This window comes from Daphnia pulicaria, chromosome 7, assembly GCF_021234035.1.
Source record: "Daphnia pulicaria isolate SC F1-1A chromosome 7, SC_F0-13Bv2, whole genome shotgun sequence".
NCBI classification, from domain to species: domain Eukaryota; kingdom Metazoa; phylum Arthropoda; class Branchiopoda; order Diplostraca; family Daphniidae; genus Daphnia; species Daphnia pulicaria.
In genome coordinates this window covers 11,729,784-11,747,829 of record NC_060919.1, presented here as the reverse complement: position 1 = coordinate 11,747,829, position 18,046 = coordinate 11,729,784, and the positions used below count along the sequence as shown (strand labels likewise).

The 18,046-nt window shown below is 40.5% G+C and overlaps 1 protein-coding gene and 7 non-coding genes across 8 annotated transcripts; 3 read left to right on the top strand and 5 right to left on the bottom strand.

The window, feature by feature from the left end:
* Positions 1-212: 212 nt before the first annotated feature.
* On the top strand, positions 213-285 carry Trnam-cau. The gene has a single exon. It is a non-coding gene; the product is annotated as a tRNA-Met (tRNA).
* Positions 286-745: 460 nt separating this feature from the next.
* Trnaq-cug lies at positions 746-817 on the bottom strand. The gene has a single exon. It is a non-coding gene; the product is annotated as a tRNA-Gln (tRNA).
* Positions 818-1,139: 322 nt separating this feature from the next.
* On the bottom strand, positions 1,140-1,212 carry Trnak-uuu. Its single transcript has one exon. It is a non-coding gene; the product is annotated as a tRNA-Lys (tRNA).
* A 317-nt stretch (positions 1,213-1,529) lies between these two features.
* Trnam-cau lies at positions 1,530-1,602 on the top strand. The gene has a single exon. It is a non-coding gene; the product is annotated as a tRNA-Met (tRNA).
* Positions 1,603-2,062: 460 nt separating this feature from the next.
* Positions 2,063-2,134, bottom strand: Trnaq-cug. The gene has a single exon. It is a non-coding gene; the product is annotated as a tRNA-Gln (tRNA).
* A 119-nt stretch (positions 2,135-2,253) lies between these two features.
* Positions 2,254-2,335, bottom strand: Trnas-gcu. Its single transcript has one exon. It is a non-coding gene; the product is annotated as a tRNA-Ser (tRNA).
* A 129-nt stretch (positions 2,336-2,464) lies between these two features.
* Positions 2,465-2,537, bottom strand: Trnak-uuu. The gene has a single exon. It is a non-coding gene; the product is annotated as a tRNA-Lys (tRNA).
* Positions 2,538-3,946: 1,409 nt separating this feature from the next.
* LOC124348724 (pre-mRNA-processing factor 40 homolog A-like) lies at positions 3,947-6,127 on the top strand. The gene is made up of 6 exons (XM_046798999.1): positions 3,947-4,046; positions 4,338-4,496; positions 4,569-4,753; positions 4,874-5,040; positions 5,092-5,390; positions 5,874-6,127. Exons 1-6 carry the CDS (start codon positions 3,947-3,949, stop codon positions 6,125-6,127), a joined length of 1,164 nt encoding a protein of 387 aa, XP_046654955.1.
* Positions 6,128-18,046: the final 11,919 nt, after the last annotated feature.

Sequence of the window (18,046 nt, the reverse complement as noted above, 5' to 3'; positions counted from 1 at the left end):
GATTCAAACCTGATCACTTTCTGTCCAAAACAAATAGTTATTTCTTAAATTTAGTAATGTTCGTAGTTAAACGTGTGTTTTTTGGCGCAATGGATAACGCGCCAGACTACGGATCAGGAGATTCCAGGTTAGACTCCTGGCAAGCACGATTTACTTGCGTTTCAAGGAAGACACTTGGTTCCATTTTGTAATAGCGTTCAATGACAGTGGTCGCCTCGATAGCGCAGTAGGCAGCGCGCGAGTCTCATAATCTCGAGGTCGTGAGTTCGAACTTCACTCGGGGCATTCATGTCATTTTACCTCTTGTAAAAATTCAAGTCCAAATTTAGACGGAGCAAATTACTAAACTGTGCTTCGTTTTGAAAAGGATAGAAAGGGTTGTGGTGTTTACGTCGATTATGGTTTTTACTTCGATGGGGTTGTGCTCGCCAGTACGAAAGTGTTGTTATCTAATTGTAGGCTGTTTGCAAGATATAGTGTCCTTCGGATGTATTTGGGGATGGATGCAAACAGACATACTTTGAAGTGGCAATGGCGATGACTTGAAGAAATAACGATTTGCAACGAACATGTACAGCACCCTCCGACAGCCTGGCGTAATAATGTACTGTTGTAGAAAAACTCATCATAACCAAGCACCCTAATCCATCAGCAACGCAATGCATAAACTCTAAAAGAAAGGGTTGCACTGTGGGGAAAAGTCTTGACTGGCCTTTCTTGCAACGATCTCGCCATCTGTTAAAATAGGTCCTACTGAGATTTGAACTCAGATTGTCAGAGTCAGAGTCTGAAGTGCTAACCATTACACCATAGAACCATGATAAATGTCCTACCGTGGCTTGAACACTAAGTTTCTACATTGATATGCCGAAACCCCTGATTACTGCATAGCAATTGGATTGCGTTACAGTTGCCAATATCCCTAACTACTCCTTTCGACGAGGATGGGATTCGAACCCATGCGTGCAATGCACAATGGATTAGCAGTCCATCACCTTAACCGCGGTGCGGTATTTTTTTTCCTTGTTAACGTTTTTCTTGTAAAGTCAGATTATCTCAGTTTATCTGCACCATTCAATTACAGGATAATTATACCGTATCGAACATCACCACATATCTAGTACACAACCTACGTTTCACGCCCGATGAGGGACTTGAACCCTCGACCTCAGGATTAAAAGTCCCGCGCTCTACCGTCTGAGCTAACCGGGCTGTTTTAATCTCCTTATCAACAATTCACTGAAAATCGTATGAACAGTAATAATAAATCCAATTCATGTTGAAGGCTTAAAAACATGACTTCGCTAGTAAAGACATGATTCAAACCTGATCACTTTCTGTCCAAAACAAATAGTTATTTCTTAAATTTAGTAATGTTCGTAGTTAAACGTGTGTTTTTTGGCGCAATGGATAACGCGCCAGACTACGGATCAGGAGATTCCAGGTTAGACTCCTGGCAAGCACGATTTACTTGCGTTTCAAGGAAGACACTTGGTTCCATTTTGTAATAGCGTTCAATGACAGTGGTCGCCTCGATAGCGCAGTAGGCAGCGCGCGAGTCTCATAATCTCGAGGTCGTGAGTTCGAACTTCACTCGGGGCATTCATGTCATTTTACCTCTTGTAAAAATTCAAGTCCAAATTTAGACGGAGCAAATTACTAAACTGTGCTTCGTTTTGAAAAGGATAGAAAGGGTTGTGGTGTTTACGTCGATTATGGTTTTTACTTCGATGGGGTTGTGCTCGCCAGTACGAAAGTGTTGTTATCTAATTGTAGGCTGTTTGCAAGATATAGTGTCCTTCGGATGTATTTGGGGATGGATGCAAACAGACATACTTTGAAGTGGCAATGGCGATGACTTGAAGAAATAACGATTTGCAACGAACATGTACAGCACCCTCCGACAGCCTGGCGTAATAATGTACTGTTGTAGAAAAACTCATCATAACCAAGCACCCTAATCCATCAGCAACGCAATGCATAAACTCTAAAAGAAAGGGTTGCACTGTGGGGAAAAGTCTTGACTGGCCTTTCTTGCAACGATCTCGCCATCTGTTAAAATAGGTCCTACTGAGATTTGAACTCAGATTGTCAGAGTCAGAGTCTGAAGTGCTAACCATTACACCATAGAACCATGATAAATGTCCTACCGTGGCTTGAACACTAAGTTTCTACATTGATACGCCGAAACCCCTGATTACTGCATAGCAATTGGATTGCGTTACAGTTGCCAATATCCCTAACTACTCCTTTCGACGAGGATGGGATTCGAACCCATGCGTGCAATGCACAATGGATTAGCAGTCCATCACCTTAACCGCTCGGTCACCTCGTCGGCATTTTTTTCCTTGTTAACGTTTTTCATGTAAAGTCAGATTATCTCAGTTTATCTGCACCATCCAATTACAGGATAATTATACCGTATCGAACATCACCACATATCTAGTACACAACCTACGTTTCACGCCCGATGAGGGATTTGAACCCTCGACCTCAGGATTAAAAGTCCCGCGCTCTACCGTCTGAGCTAACCGGGCTGTTTTAATCTCCTTATCAACAATTCACTGAAAATCGTATGAACAGTAATAATAAATCCAATTCATGTTGAAGGCTTAAAAACATGACTTCACTAGTAAAGACATGTGTAAGGATTCCGCCAGACTCATAGCAGGTAAAAAAGGGACACTTGACTTTCTAAAGTCACCCTCGCTATTGAAAAGAGTCAAGGCCAAGAGTAACCGACACAAACTAGACCCATAACTTCCGGGACAATTTAAACCTTATGCCTTTCTAATGCCTCTTTGTTCATGAAAAAGCCAAGGTCAAAAGCTGACGCTACTAAAAATGCACCCCATTCTTCAACATTTCAAAATGTAATAAATAGAACTAGCAAGTAAAAAGTCGTGGCAGTCGTTACAGTCAGTCCGGCAGTTCAGTTACGCCAGTTCATCCCGTCTAAACTGTTCTTCCTCTACACTACTTGATTCTACCCTATCTGAAATTCTCTCACCGACCAGACTCTTCCTTTCATCTTATCTCCACTCTCCTCAACTGTATTTGACCAGACGTACCATCGATTGTCCAGCATTCTCGTATAGTGTAATCATGCGGTAAATACAAGTCTTTAGTAGAATCTTCTTTTATATTTTTATTCTTATGTTAGTAATTTACGCCATCACGCAGCGTAAGTTATTACATTGGTGGCAGCGATCTATCTGAACTCGTGTGTCTTATTTTTCACATATGTTTGCAACTGTGTACCATCACGTCAGGTGCGGTCTCCAATAATTTATTATTGGATGTAAAACTCACAGCCATCGACGTTTATGTATTTTTGGTCCCAGAACCCTCGTATGGTGGGTACCGAATGAGTAAGATACGAGTCTTACGTCATTCGAAGCGGCTGTCGAAGGTTTAGCGATCGTACCAGGAACACGGCGTGGATCTTGGCAGTCGAGAAGGGATTGATCACGAGAATTTTTCTGGCTTTCAGAAAAAATTCAAACGAGTCAATCAAAAATATTTCTTATTGATTATGTCAAAAAGAAAGTAAAAAATTTAAAACAAACCCTCCAATAATTAAGAAACGGGAATAATGTGCAAAACATACATGTCGTATAGCAGTTCTGTTGGTCGTCGGCCGACTCTGCCTATTTATTTTTAAATTAAAACATAGCAGTCTTGTTGGTTTTCCGCCGACTCTGCCTTTTTTACATAAAACATAGCAGTTTTGTTGGTACTCAGCCGACTCTGCCCCTTTTTTCTTTTATATAACAAATAGCAGTTTTGTCGGTATTCAGCCGACTCTGCCGCTTAATTTTTTTACAATAATTCATGACAGTTTTGTTGGTCTTCAGCCGACTCTGTCTTTAATTTCATTAATTAAATCGATCCACCGAGCGTCTCAGAGTAAAATTTTGATGAATAGACTTTTTTAATCTGGTTAATGATTTTAACCACACAATCAGAAAAGGTTAACAACCGAATGGAAGGAGTAACTATCGACACTCCTAAGGAGAAATTAGGAACGCCAGGCTTTTTGAAAAGTATAGGGTCGATTTTTAGTAAATTATCGCCTAAACAATTTAAAAGAGCACCAAAATTGCCCCAACCAACTGACGCCATCCAAGTGGACCGCTCGCAACCCTCTTCTGAAGAGGAAGAGGACGAGGAGGAAGAAGAGGAGGAAGACGAGGAGGAAGAAGAGGAGGAGGACGAAAACAGAAAGAATTTAAATAATCGTTCTTCTGAGGAACAAAGAGAAGACTGGGCACTAACGTAAGGGAAAGCGTTGGCTAGAACGCCTATTCAACCGAAACGACTATATCCAAATCTAGAAGAAGTAGAGGAAGACGAACAAAGATTAGGAGCTGATTTAAGAGCTGATTCAGAGGACGGTGACGACGAATCTGTTGACGAAGCTGGACCAAGCAAACCAGTCAGAAGAAATCGCAATCTGCGTGTCAAAGGACAACCACCGACTCGTATCAGTACACGTATTAGAGGCGAGCCTCCAGCACCACTAGAGAACGAACATATTGAAATAAATGTACTTGTTAATCAAACAGAAACTGTCATTAACGAGCAAGACAATTTGTCAAAAATCAACGAATTGAGCAGTGCAAAATCGTCAGACAGCGAATCTGACGAAGAGGAAATAACGGTAAACAGAAAGAATCTTACAAAAAGAGTAAAACAGAAAGAGAAAGTGGAGACTAGGCCTACAAGCGATTCCGAAGAAGAGCAAGTAACGGTAAAAATAACAAATCCGAGGAAAAAGGTTGAACAAAAAGGGAAAGTAGAAGAAAATAAAAAGACTAAAGTAAGGTCAATAACCCCCGACTGTTTGAGGGAAACAAATACTTTCCGAAAGGTTGAACAAAAAGGGAAAGTAGAAACAAATAAAAAGACTAAAGTAAGGCCAATAACCCCCGACCGTTTGAGTGAAACGAACCCTTTGAGAGATATTGAATTGTGGGAAACAACAACAACCTTTCCGAAAATGAAAGAAGAAGACGAAACAGTTATCATTAAAAGAAAGTCAGTAACATCACATCAGAGTCATTTTGACAAAATGTATCGATATTTAAGAAATGCAGGGGTCCCAAAAGAAGAAGCGAAGCACGGGGCCTTAATGGCATCAGAGCCACTAAACGATGAAGCCCTTTGCGACAGCGAAGTCGAATCGGAAGAAACCATTTTAGCTAAAGATTGTCGAGTAAAATCAAACCAGAGTTATTATAACAGTCAGAAGCTTTTACAGAATCAACAGCAAATGACTATATCGCTGTTGGCCCAAGTGCCCGCTTTTAACGGAATGGGGTCGACAAAATTTGAAGATTGGATAAAACATTTCGAAAGGGTTATTGACACTTCTGAGTTTGAGGAGGGTAAAAAAATTAAACTGTTGTATTCGAAGCTTTTTGGGTCCGCAGAAGACTGCATAACGACTTTTCAATTATGCTACTCAAAAGAAGCAAAGTCTTTTACGAAGGTAAAGCAATGTCTACATGAGCGTTTTCACGGTGGAGACAGCCGAAAAATGTATTTAACAGAATATAATAACTGTACTCGTAATCCAGGAGAGTCTATCAGAGACTATGCGTGTCGTATACAGAAACTTTATTCGTTTGCTTATCCAACAAAAGCAGGGAAATCCGTGGATCTCGAGATGAGGGAATTAATGATAATGGACAGATTTTTGGGAGGGCTCAAATCAAATCTCCGGGAACGTATGAGTTTCAAGGAATTTAAAAATTTAAAAGATTTAGTAAAGGCTACAGAAAACTGTGCGGCTATATTAAACGAAGCGAAACTGGAGAAAAGAAATGTAGAATTTATTAATGCTATATCTACCAACTCCAATTCTCAAGCTTTGTCTGAAATAAAAAAGGAAGCAGAGGGATGGAAAATGGCCTCAGAAAAGAACCAAAAGTTATTAAGCGACCTTCTACAAAAGAAAGTAGAGAAAAAGCAGAAGAAACGAGAGGAAGGATTTATTAATGCTGTGTCCACTAACTCTAACGTTCAAGCGATGGACGACACTAAACGCGACCTAGAAGAATTAAAAATAACGGCGAAAAATAATCAAAAATTATTGAGCGACATGATGCATGCAACAAGCTAGAGAGACGACAAAATTAATGAATCAAGTTAGCCAATTACAAGCTCAGGCAGTAGTACCCAATCAATCAGTTTTTCCACCCCAAAATCAGAATAATCAACAGAGCCAAAATCACAGCAATCAGTTCGTGGAAAGGAATACCCAAGGGCCACAGCCGCCACCCAAATACGGCAGCCAGCCGAATAATCAAGCAAACAGATATCCACCTAGGGAAGCTAAATATTGCTCTTATTGTGCAAAAACCAATGCAAGCAATCCAGTAACGCATAATACCGAAATGTGTGGATTCGGTCCACAAGGTCCCACTTGCTTCAAATGTAAACAAACCGGACATTTGGCACGTGACTGCCCGCAAACGCAGAATACCCAAAACGGGATATATAGACCCCCAGGACAAAATACCGCTGGGCAGCTTAATCCTTGGAACCGGGGAAACTAGAGACCACCAATTGTAACGTTGGGCAAAAAGGTGGGCCTTGTCCGAAATCCCGACAGACTGTTAATCAAGTAAAAGAAAGTAGAAAAAACAAAGCGCCTCGACTTAAAATTCAAGTAGGGAGCGTAAAATTTAGCGGCCTTTTAGACAGTGGCGCCGGAAGAAGTTTAATTAATACTGATGTATTTAATAGGATAAAAAACGAAATCAAATATTATAACGCTGACGCCCCGGTCGATTTATACGGTGTAGAGAACACCAGATTGACTACAAGAGGATTAATAACCCTCGAAATCTCAGTTTTAGGCGATAATCTTCTGCAGGACTTTATCGTCGTCGATGGAATTAGCGAGGAATGTATCTTAGGTCTTGATGCTTTATATGAGCATAAATTTATTATTGATGGAAGCGAGAGGAAAATTTACAGGGTCAAGAAGACAACTTTACCCGACTCTGCGCCAACCATAATGGCGGGAAAGAAGATCACGATTAAGCCTTTTAGTGCCACTGTCGTTGAATCGGAAGGGAATGGGGCACAGCTTCCACCCAATCTTGCGTTTTATTTGAATAGAGGGCCGGGACTCAACAGCGGATTACGTTTAGATCCTTTTATCAGTAAGGGAGATGAAGGAGCATTTTTTTCAATAGCCATAGTAAACGAGACTAATAAACCAATAACCTTGCCTAAATACGAATTGATTGGAACTTTAGACTTCAGCAGAGTTGAAAGACAAAATATTAATTCTTGTACCGAGGACGAGGAACCAAGCGTCCCGTTAGATTTTAAAAACAATTTGCCTCAAGAAATGCCAGAAATAGACAGAGAGAATATAACTAAATTTTTAGAAAGTAGAAGAAAAATGTTTGCAACTAAAACAGGAGAATTGGGAAAAACAGGACTAGTAAAACACCACATTAACACGGAAGGAAAAGGACCCATTCGATTACGACCCTATCGAATACATCAGAATAACAAGAGCGAATTAGAAAGTATTTTAAAAGAATTATTAGTTAACAAATTAATCAGACCGTCCGTGTCCCCATGGGCGGCACCCGTAGTGCTCGTAAAAAAGAAAAGCGGAGGAATCAGACTCTGCATGGATTATAGAAAATTAAATAGTATAACAAAGAAAGACTCGTTTCCTTTGCCTCGAATCGACGACGTTTTAGATTTGCTTCACGGGCAAAAGTATTTCACAACTCTGGATTTAGCGTCAGGTTATTGGCAAATTGAAATGGATGATAGTTCAAAAGAAAAAACAGCGTTTATAGTTGACAACAATCTATACGAATGGAATCGACTATCTTTTGGGCTGACTAACGCACCAGGAACCTTTCAACGATTGATGAACTATGTACTACGTTCAGTCATCGGAAAGATATGCTTAGTTTACCTAGACGATATAATCGTTTTCTCAAAAACAAGAGAAGAACATTTGATTAATTTAGAGCGCATTCTCGACCTGTTAAAAGAAGCTGATTTAAAACTCGGCCTTTCAAAATGCACATTCATGTCCGAATCTGTCCAATATTTAGGCCATGTGATTTCAGCAAAAGGAATCACACCTGACCCAGATAAAATCGAACAATTAAAAAATTACAAACGTCCAACAACAATTGTAGAAATACAATCATTTTTAGGGCTTGCATCTTACTACAGGCGTTTCATTAAAGGTTTCGCGGATATTGCTCATCCATTAATTGAGCTCACAAAGAAAAAGAAAGATAAACAAAATAATTTAGTTAAGAAAATGAATAAAGATGAAGAAGAGGGAAACAACGCTTTCGAATGGGGAGAGACAGAACAAAAAGCTTTTGAAACCCTCCGCGAGTGTCTCATTACGCCGCCCATTGTCGCTTTCCCAGATTTTGAAAAAAATTTTTTAATTTTTACAGATGCTAGTAATTATGGTATCGGAGCTGTATTGAGCCAGATACAAAACGAAGAGGAAGTCGTTATTGCATACTCAAGTAGACACTTGAATGCAGCAGAAAAGAACAACTCCGCTATCGAGCGGGAGGACCTCGCTATTGTATACGGGGTAAAAAGATATCGTCACTACCTACAGGACGAAAAATTTGAAATTATCAGCGACCATCGGCCACTACAATGGCTCGAGGCGCACAAAGATGAAAAAAGTAGATTGGGAAGATGGGCGATCGAGCTTTCGGCAGTCAAGTATAAAATTCGATACAAACCGGGAAAGGAACACGCTAACGCCGACTTCCTCTCCCGCATTCGAGTCGTAACCACTGAGGAACGAACGGATTTTACGGATAATATAATTGAAGAACAAAAGAAAGACGAGCTATGCTCAAAAATTATTCTCTATCTGGACGAAGGACTCTTGTCTAAGGCAGACGAGCTTGAAAATGCCATCTGGGTCAAAGAGATCGGAACTTTCCGAATATCCAAAGGGGTGTTAAGAAGGGAATTCCACCCACCATCAAAGAAAAGAAGGAAATTTATCCAAGAGCAAACGGTAGTTCCATATTCTTTAAGAAAAAATGTAATTAAAGAATACCATGATTCTCTGTTAGCGGGACATTTAGCATTCTTACGAACTTATTTCCGAATAAGACATAAGTTTTACTGGCCCGAAATGTTGAAGGACGTAAAGAAATATTGCAAGTCGTGCGAAGTTTGTGCTTTGCAACGAAAAGTGGTTACAAGAGCCTATCTACACCCACTGGAGATTGCGACGGCTCCATTTGAAGTTATAGGCATGGATTTTCTAGGGCCAATCAAACCCGAATCCTTGAATGGAAATAAATACGTACTCGTCATAACTGACGCTTTTTCAAAATGGACGGAAGTCGTTGCATTGCCCAATCAAAAGGCTGAAACGACTTGCCGTGCCCTAATGGACAAGATAATCTTGTACCATGGCCCACCCAAAATTATCATAACTGATAGGGGCTCTAATTTTACATCCCGCCTATTTAATAATTTATGTAAAGAACTAAAAACAAAACATAAAACAACTACAGCGTATCATCCGCAATCAAATGGGATGACGGAACGCTTTAACAAAACGTTAGTTGAAATGATTAGGAAATATATAGCCGACGGCTTGGGAAATTGGGAGGAAGTTTTGGGGCCTATGGCCTCGGCCTATAGGAATTCAGTACACTCTTCAACGATGGAGAGCCCTTATTTCCTTGTAACAGCTAGAGACCCCAGTATGCTAATCGATAGATTTTTGATCCCTGACCCAGACAAGATAACACCCCAAGATTACAAAAGCCAAACAATGAAAAGGCTACGGGAAGGCTTTACGTTAGCCCGACAAAATCTGTTGAACGCTAGAGTCCAACAGAAGACTCAATATGACAAAAGAGCTAGAGAAACAAAATTCGAATTAGGGGACCGAGTTCTTTTGGACGTTAGAGTCACTAAGACAGGAACGAGTAAAAAACTCAATCCTAGATACCAAGGGCCATATCGAATTTCCAAAGTGAATTCAAACAGCACAGTGGAAATTCGCTCCTACAACGGCGGGAAAACCGAGCTGACACACGTCAATCGTCTTAAAGCATTGACGGAAAGTATGGTCTGGCGAGACGAAGAGTGTGTCGATTTTGACGACTTAAGAGAAATTGAACTAAGAGTAACAAGACCGGGAGAAGAAGAATCGGAAGAAGAAGAAACGGAAGAAGAAGAAACGGAAGAAGAATCAGAAGAAGAAGAATCGGTAAAAGAAGATGAAGAAGAAGACAAAGAGATGGAAAATAACGATGAAATCAGTAATGAAAATAACGAAAAAATAACGGACTTAAATAAAAAAAGACAGAGCGATGTCGCAGGTCAAGAACCAGAAACTTTTATTGATGACAATACTCTTGAAGAAAGAGAAAGGCCAAATCAAAACCAGTTCAAGCAAAAAGCAATAAAAACCGCGGAAATTGGAACTCAACCGTGTGTCGCCCAACACGAATTAGAACAAAATAATAAAGCTGAACTCAACCAGGAAGAGAAAAGTTCAAAAAGAGTGACACGCCGTCCTAATAGGTTCAAAGACTTCTTGATGGACGAGTAAACTTTCTACTTTTTATAAAAACAACGCTTCAAAAAAGAGGCGTCCCCCCTAGAACAAAAAAAACTATATAAAGGACCTGAAACAATAAAAAAGCCAGTCACAAATTTATTTTGCAACTACACAAACAACTCCCAACATGGCGTACAACAAACTAACACAGTGCGTCATCTGCATCGAGGGCCAGAAGAAAGAAGACGACTTCAGTTGTCGCCAGATTGGGAAAAGAGTCTTCTATTCCTTCCCAAACCAAGAGGAAGAGGAAGAAGGAGAGGAAGAAAAAGAAGAACGTAACATCTTCACCTGTGACAGTTGCCACTTCTGGGAAGCGCGTGCCGACGGCTTCTCGGGAGTGGTCCCGATGGCTTGGACCATCATGCACGCCAAGGAATGGACGGCTCGCAAGGAGGCCGGCCTTACCGACTTCAACGGGAGCCTTTTCTTCCCCGACTGCGACGTGAATATCCCCAAGTTTAAAGAGGTTCGGGACCGGTCGTCACGGCTCCGAACCTTGAACAACCGGGGGATAACAATCCAGATGCCGGTGGAATTGTCGGATGAAGCCTGCCGACAACCACACATCCGGACATTCTACCAGAAGTACACCATGGCGGCGGGAATTGTTATTCAACCGGGAGAGAGCCACAAAATGGCCCTGAACCGTCAAGACCCGCGAGTGCAAGACAACCACACCATACGACTCCGACACAAACTGGACCATGCGATCGAGTGGGAGAATTGGGCAACGGCCCAAGAATTGTTTGACCAGATTCTCGACGTCAACCCACTACAACGCAGACCACCGACGCCAACCGAAGAAAAAGGAGAGCCGGAGCCGAAACGTTCACGACGGGACGATGAAGAGCCACAATCCAGGAACGAAAGACGCCTTTGCTATTCTTGTCGGCAAAGGGGCCATGAGATAAAAGACTGTCCTATAGAAGAGGAATTCCAGCCGGGCCCTTTAAACCCTCACGACGAGGAGTAATTCCATCAAACTTGTTGTTTTTTCTGTTTTTTTTATTATTGCCAATCGCATCTATTTTTCTTTTGAGGTAAAAACAATAAAAGGAGAAAAAAAAAATAAATGTTGGAATTTGATCAGGAGAAGAAGTAAAGAGAGAGCTAAAAAAAATCGAAAAGGAAGAAAGAACGAATAAATAAAGAGAAATTTATGAGCTTATTAAAAGAAGCGTCTCTGACAACAAGCCGGAGGCAAGGGAAGAATTTGAGTAGCGTCAAAAAAATTTTTTAACTATCAGAATCGACCTCCTTGCAATTTACTTTTTTCCGTTTTTTACTCCTTTCCACTCACTTCGCCACTAATTAACCCTCCACTTGTTCCGCGCTTTCCGCAGCAGTGGATAAATGCGTTATTTTACTACCTGGTGGCTATTCTGAGAAATGTGGAAACACGTGATCAAGAGCCATGGGCCTCGCTCGTTCTAGGAAGAGCGAAAGTGATGGATACATCACAAGATATCAACGGGGCTGGAAATTATTTTTATCCAAAGAACTAATAAAAATGAAAATGGAGGATTGTCAATGAATGTCAATGAACTAAAACGATTTATTTTAATCAATCGCCATATTACAAGTCCGAGGCGAAGAAATTTTTTTTTACTTTCAAAATTCCTATTTTTGATTTTTTTAACATACGCCATCTGACGACAAGTCAGAGGCGAAGAAAATTTTTTTTTACTTTCAATTTCAATTTTTATTTTTTAACATGCGCCATCTGACGACAAGTCAGAGGCGAAGAAAATTTTTTTTTACTTTCAATTTCAATTTTTATTTTTTAACATGCGCCATCTGACGACAAGTCAGAGGCGAAGAAAATTTTTTTTACTTTCAATTTCAATTTTTATTTTTTAACATGCGCCATCTGACGACAAGTCAGAGGCGAAGAAAATTTTTTTACTTTCAATCTCTATTTTTATTGTTCACATACGCCATCTGACGACAAGTCAGAGGCGAAGAAAATTTTTTGTAAACAAACTTTCAATTTTTATTTCTTTCCCACATGCGCCATCTGACGACAAGTCAGAGGCGAAGAAAGATTTTTATCAACTATAAATTTTTATTTTTTATCCCTACAAACGCAATCTGACGACAAATCAGAGGCGAGGAAAGTTTTGTAATAAACTTCCAATTTTTATTTTTTCAAAAAAGCAACAAATGCCATCTGACGACAAGTCAGAGGCAATGAAAGCTTTATTCAAATTTTCAAAACAAAGAAACGAAAAACAAGCTTAATTTTACAAAGTAGAAATCCTTTTCGACACTGGGAAGGACGGCAAACTGACGAACACGGCGTCAGAACTTAAACTACAATATCGCTGGTTCACTCATATCCCCACTCGGAGCGTGAGTGGAGTAACCAGAGTCCGATCCCCTCAAGGTCTCCACCAAAAGGTTTCTGGGTTAACTTCCGCAGAAGCCCGCGACACAAGAACGGATCAGAGGCACTGGCCTTGCCACTCGCTCACGAAGGGGAGAGAGATCACCTTGGATCTGAGCTTACGAGCTGATATATTTAGGGACCAAGCCTTTTATCGGTTAATGCTTATAACCAGACCGGACGGGGTGGAATCTCTACCACACACTTCCTGCTTTAAAAAATTTAAAATATTAACTCGCAACTTACGGCCAACAGGGTAAACACTGTTGATAAATCCAATACCTCAAGGTAAACAAACTACCTACAAAAAGAGAATGAAACAAAAACAAATTAAGAAACTGAATACAAGCTTAAGTAAAAAAATAGGCAAAAGAAACTCCCGAAAGAGATAAATTCAAAGGCTGTGGGAAGAAAAACAAACAAAAATGATGAAACTATAAAATGAGAAAGTAAACAAAAATTCACAACACGATCAACAGATCAGTAGCAGACGACGTCTTGAAACATTAAAAAATGAAGCTCTGCCTACCGGATAACAATAATACGTGCCTAAATCCGTTTTTCGTGAATATCTCACGAACGACTGGAAATACGGCCAAAATAATAGAAAACTCGCCCAGAGATCCCGTTTTTCGATTTTGAACGGGATAATACCTGTTTCGTCCAGAACGTATGACGCGTTCAGAAGAAAAAACTATTTTTTGAAATTTCTCCATTATCTCGTTGCTTATGTTAAAACGCGATTTTCGCGAAACAATTTTGTGTACTAGGAAAATTGTGAAAATTACTACACACGCTCAATTATCATTCCCGAACAGAACAAACATTGTCTGGTTCGAGTGAGATTGTGCGTGCGGGAGTTATTAACAAAAATTCCAAAAAAATTTGAATTTAGCGCGGGTTGAGAGAATAGTAAGCTTAGAAGCCTCTACCCACCACGCACCAATTATACGTGCAGGAATCGGTTTTTCGTGAATATCTCACGAACGACTGAAAATACGGCAAAAATAATGGAAAACTCGCCCAAAGGGTTCGATTTTACGTTTCTGAACGGGACGAACTCGGTTTGGCCCAGATCGTATGACGCGTTCGGAAGAAAAAACGATTTTTTTGAAATTTCCCTTGTATCTCATTGCTTATGTTAAAACGCGATTTTCGCGAAACAATTTTGTGTGCTAGGAAAATTGTGAAAATTTCTGTACTCACTCAATTATCATTCCCGAACAGAACAAACATTGTCTCGTGCAGATAAGAGAGTGCGTGCGGGAGTTTTTTACAAAAATTCCGAAAAATTTGAATTTAGCGCTGGTCGGAAAAAGGAAGGCTCTAAGGCTCCGCCCACCACTGCGACACATATGTTATAGCGGAGAAATCTGTTTTTCGTGAATAACTCACGAACGGCTAAACGCATCGAGGAAACAAAAGAAAAAACCATCCTTGGTTTACATTTTTGTTATCCCGAACGAAATACGAGTTATTTCGTTCAGATTGAGCGGAACGTTCGCTACTGAGCAGCCATTTTTATTATTAATTAATTATTTTCCAATATTATGCGACCGATCAATAAGTTATTGACGGAGTACAGTTAACTATAAAAATGCATGACATAATGTATCACAGTTCGAAAAATTCAATTTGTCCTCTTTCCTTTCTCCAGTATATTTTTAATAGTACTCTTCATCTGTCTACATATGGCAGTGGCGATGAACGTCACGGTATGCGACTGTAGCCAGTCGAAAATGAAGGGATTCCTTGATTTCGGCGACGAGGACTGCCTCATCGGAACGGACGACCCATCCCCCCCCAAAACCTGTCGTGTATACCCTCTTATCCCATTTACCTGAAGTTAAATGATTTCCGGGTTTTCAATGTAGCGTTTGGAACACCGTTCGTACGCTACACACTGATTTTTTCGGTTGGGTCCACCGTACCGAAAGCAAATGGCCAGTCAGTGCAACCGTAGAGGCATGCCAAGAAATGAAAGAATTAAGGAAGTGCGATGGCAATACCATGTACCAAAAAGGCCCACATCAATTTGTATTCGAGAAACATCCATGGGTATTTCCTTCATGGTTGCGAACCATTGAAGGTACGATAAGGAATTGTGAAATTAAAGAAGTGGCTCTTGAAACAGAGTGCGACAATTGTACGATCAATTCACCCCTGGGATCACTTCCTGGTCACCTAAACGGCTCAGCCACCATCAATCTCGTAACTTTGGTTTGGGATAATTCCTATAAAGAGCGTAAAGATTGTGAGCTTAAAATAGTAAGAGGAGGTGACGGATACCTATACAAAACTAGTAATCCCATCGTCAAACGTTTACACGACCAAACCAGCCAGACGGATTACCTAGTTAACACCACCATGCTCTCATATTGTGGAAAACGCCAGCTACAAAGCGTAATGGGAATGGATAAAATATTGATCTCCATTAACAATTTTCCTCCGACCGGAGAATTTGAAATCAGTAATGTAACAGCATCACCTGAAATAACGACTAATAAAACAGCAGTAAGAAACGAGACACAAGTCGCTCCCACGTTGAAAGCCGAAATAGAAGCAGCCGCCCATATCCAATATATCAGGGATATTGCGTTAGAATACGAGAATAGACTTGCACGACAAATCAGACGTCTACAATGCGAAAATCGGAAAATGAATCATAACAGTGTAATCGTTAGTGCCCAATATAATGGCTGGTTAGCAGCAACTCACCTTAATCTCCCAAGATTTACTAAATTAATCGCTCACAGGGTGCAAGCTTCAGTAATGCAATGTCGTGCGTATAATGTAACATTTGATACCCAATTCACAAAGTGTGGTCCACAACCGATATACGAAAATTCCACTATATCAATTGAAGGCTGGGAACTCATACCCTTTTCCGACTGCTACTGGTTTTCTAATTTTGTTAATTTTAATGGGAAAACCCACGCTTAAAGAAACGGAGAATGGACTCCGGTGTTTGCCAATATTCCAGTACAAGGCAGACAATTAATTGACACAGAAAAACACGAAGCAGATAATACATTAGCAACCCTCTTACAAATGCATCCAGAATCTCAAAATAGCCCCCTCAGCCATGCGTCAGTAATGGCAGACATTCTGGCCACTATTCACGAACATCACGCGGAAGATAACTCTCGTGATCTCTTGACTTCTAACGTACTTATTCACCATAGCGATGCCCCCCACGTAGACTTTGTCGCGAAAGTGGGAGGGTGGTTAAAAAGCTTTGGAGCCGTTTCAGGGCTCGGAATGATTTCAGTAATAGCAGTTAGATTCTGCAGCGTCGGGTCCCTCCTTCTCAAAACCTTCCCAATCATGTCAAAAATCCTAAAAATGAACTGCTTCAAAAGAACTCAACCCGCCATTACCGCAGCAGCCACACCTGCGCCAGTAATCATCATGCCACTTGCCGACACATATTCATCCCGATCAACAGCCTCAGAACAATCATCAGTACCCCCAAGAAGGAAGAAACCGAGACAACCACGTCAACCACGCCCCCAATACGGCCCAGAAGGCGAGGCTTTCATTCCCAGACGACCAAGACCTCAATAAAAATATCCACATGACATTGTATAATTTTGCAACAGTGCTTCCTTTCCATATCATTAGAAATTTTTTCTTTTACTCTTTGCCCAATTTTTTTACTACGACGCGTTCTTTCTTTTCTGTTATGTGAAGAGTAAGGTCTAGCTTGTGGAAGTTAAGGCCATGCAAAAAGCGAGTCTACATTCAATACCCAATTAAAAGGCTAGAACTACATAATGATTACCAAAAAGAATGCCTGCTATATGGTTCAACTTGGGAGCACGAAACTGACGAAGTCTACAGTCATGGGAAATTGTATCCATGACATCGTGTCCCTAGTCGTAAGCAAGGAATCACATTCAATTGATGTTCAAAAAATTCGGAAGCCAAGATTAATTGTTGCGGGACGCAACAAAAGAGGAGGGGGAGTGATGTAAGGATTCCGCCAGACTCATAGCAGGTAAAAAAGGGACACTTGACTTTCTAAAGTCACCCTCGCTATTGAAAAGAGTCAAGGCCAAGAGTAACCGACACAAACTAGACCCATAACTTCCGGGACAATTTAAACCTTATGCCTTTCTAAAAATGCCTCTTTGTTCATGAAAAAGCCAAGGTCAAAAGCTGACGCTACTAAAAATGCACCCCATTCTTCAACATTTCAAAATGTAATAAATAGAACTAGCAAGTAAAAAGTCGTGGCAGTCGTTACAGTCAGTCCGGCAGTTCAGTTACGCCAGTTCATCCCGTCTAAACTGTTCTTCCTCTACACTACTTGATTCTACCCTATCTGAAATTCTCTCACCGACCAGACTCTTCCTTTCATCTTATCTCCACTCTCCTCAACTGTATTTGACCAGACGTACCATCGATTGTCCAGCATTCTCGTATAGTGTAATCATGCGGTAAATACAAGTCTTTAGTAGAATCTTCTTTTATATTTTTATTCTTATGTTAGTAATTTACGCCATCACGCAGCGTAAGTTATTACACATGATTCAAACCTGATCACTTTCTGTCCAAAACAAATAGTTATTTCTTAAATTTAGTAATGTTCGTAATTTAACGTGGGTTTTTTGGCGCAATGGATAACGCGCCTGACTACGGATCAGGAGATTCCAGGTTCGACTCCTGGCAAGCTCGATTTACTTGCGTTTCAAGGAAGACACTTGGTTCCATTTTGTAATAGCGTTCCTTCGATAGCGCAGTAGGCAGCGCGGGAATCTCATAATCTCGAGGTCGTGAGTTCGAACCTCACTCGAGGCATTTATGTCATCATCTTACCTCTTGTAAAAATTCAAGTCCAAATTTAGACGGAGCAAAATACTAAACTGTGCTTCGTTTTGAAAAGGATAGAAAGGGTTGTGTTGTTTACGTCGATTATAATTTTTACTTCGATGGGGTTGTGCTCGCCAGTACGAAAGTGTTGTTATCTAATTGTAGGCTGTTTGCAAGATATAGTGTCCTTCGGATGTATTTGGGGATGGATGCAAACAGACATACTTTGAAGT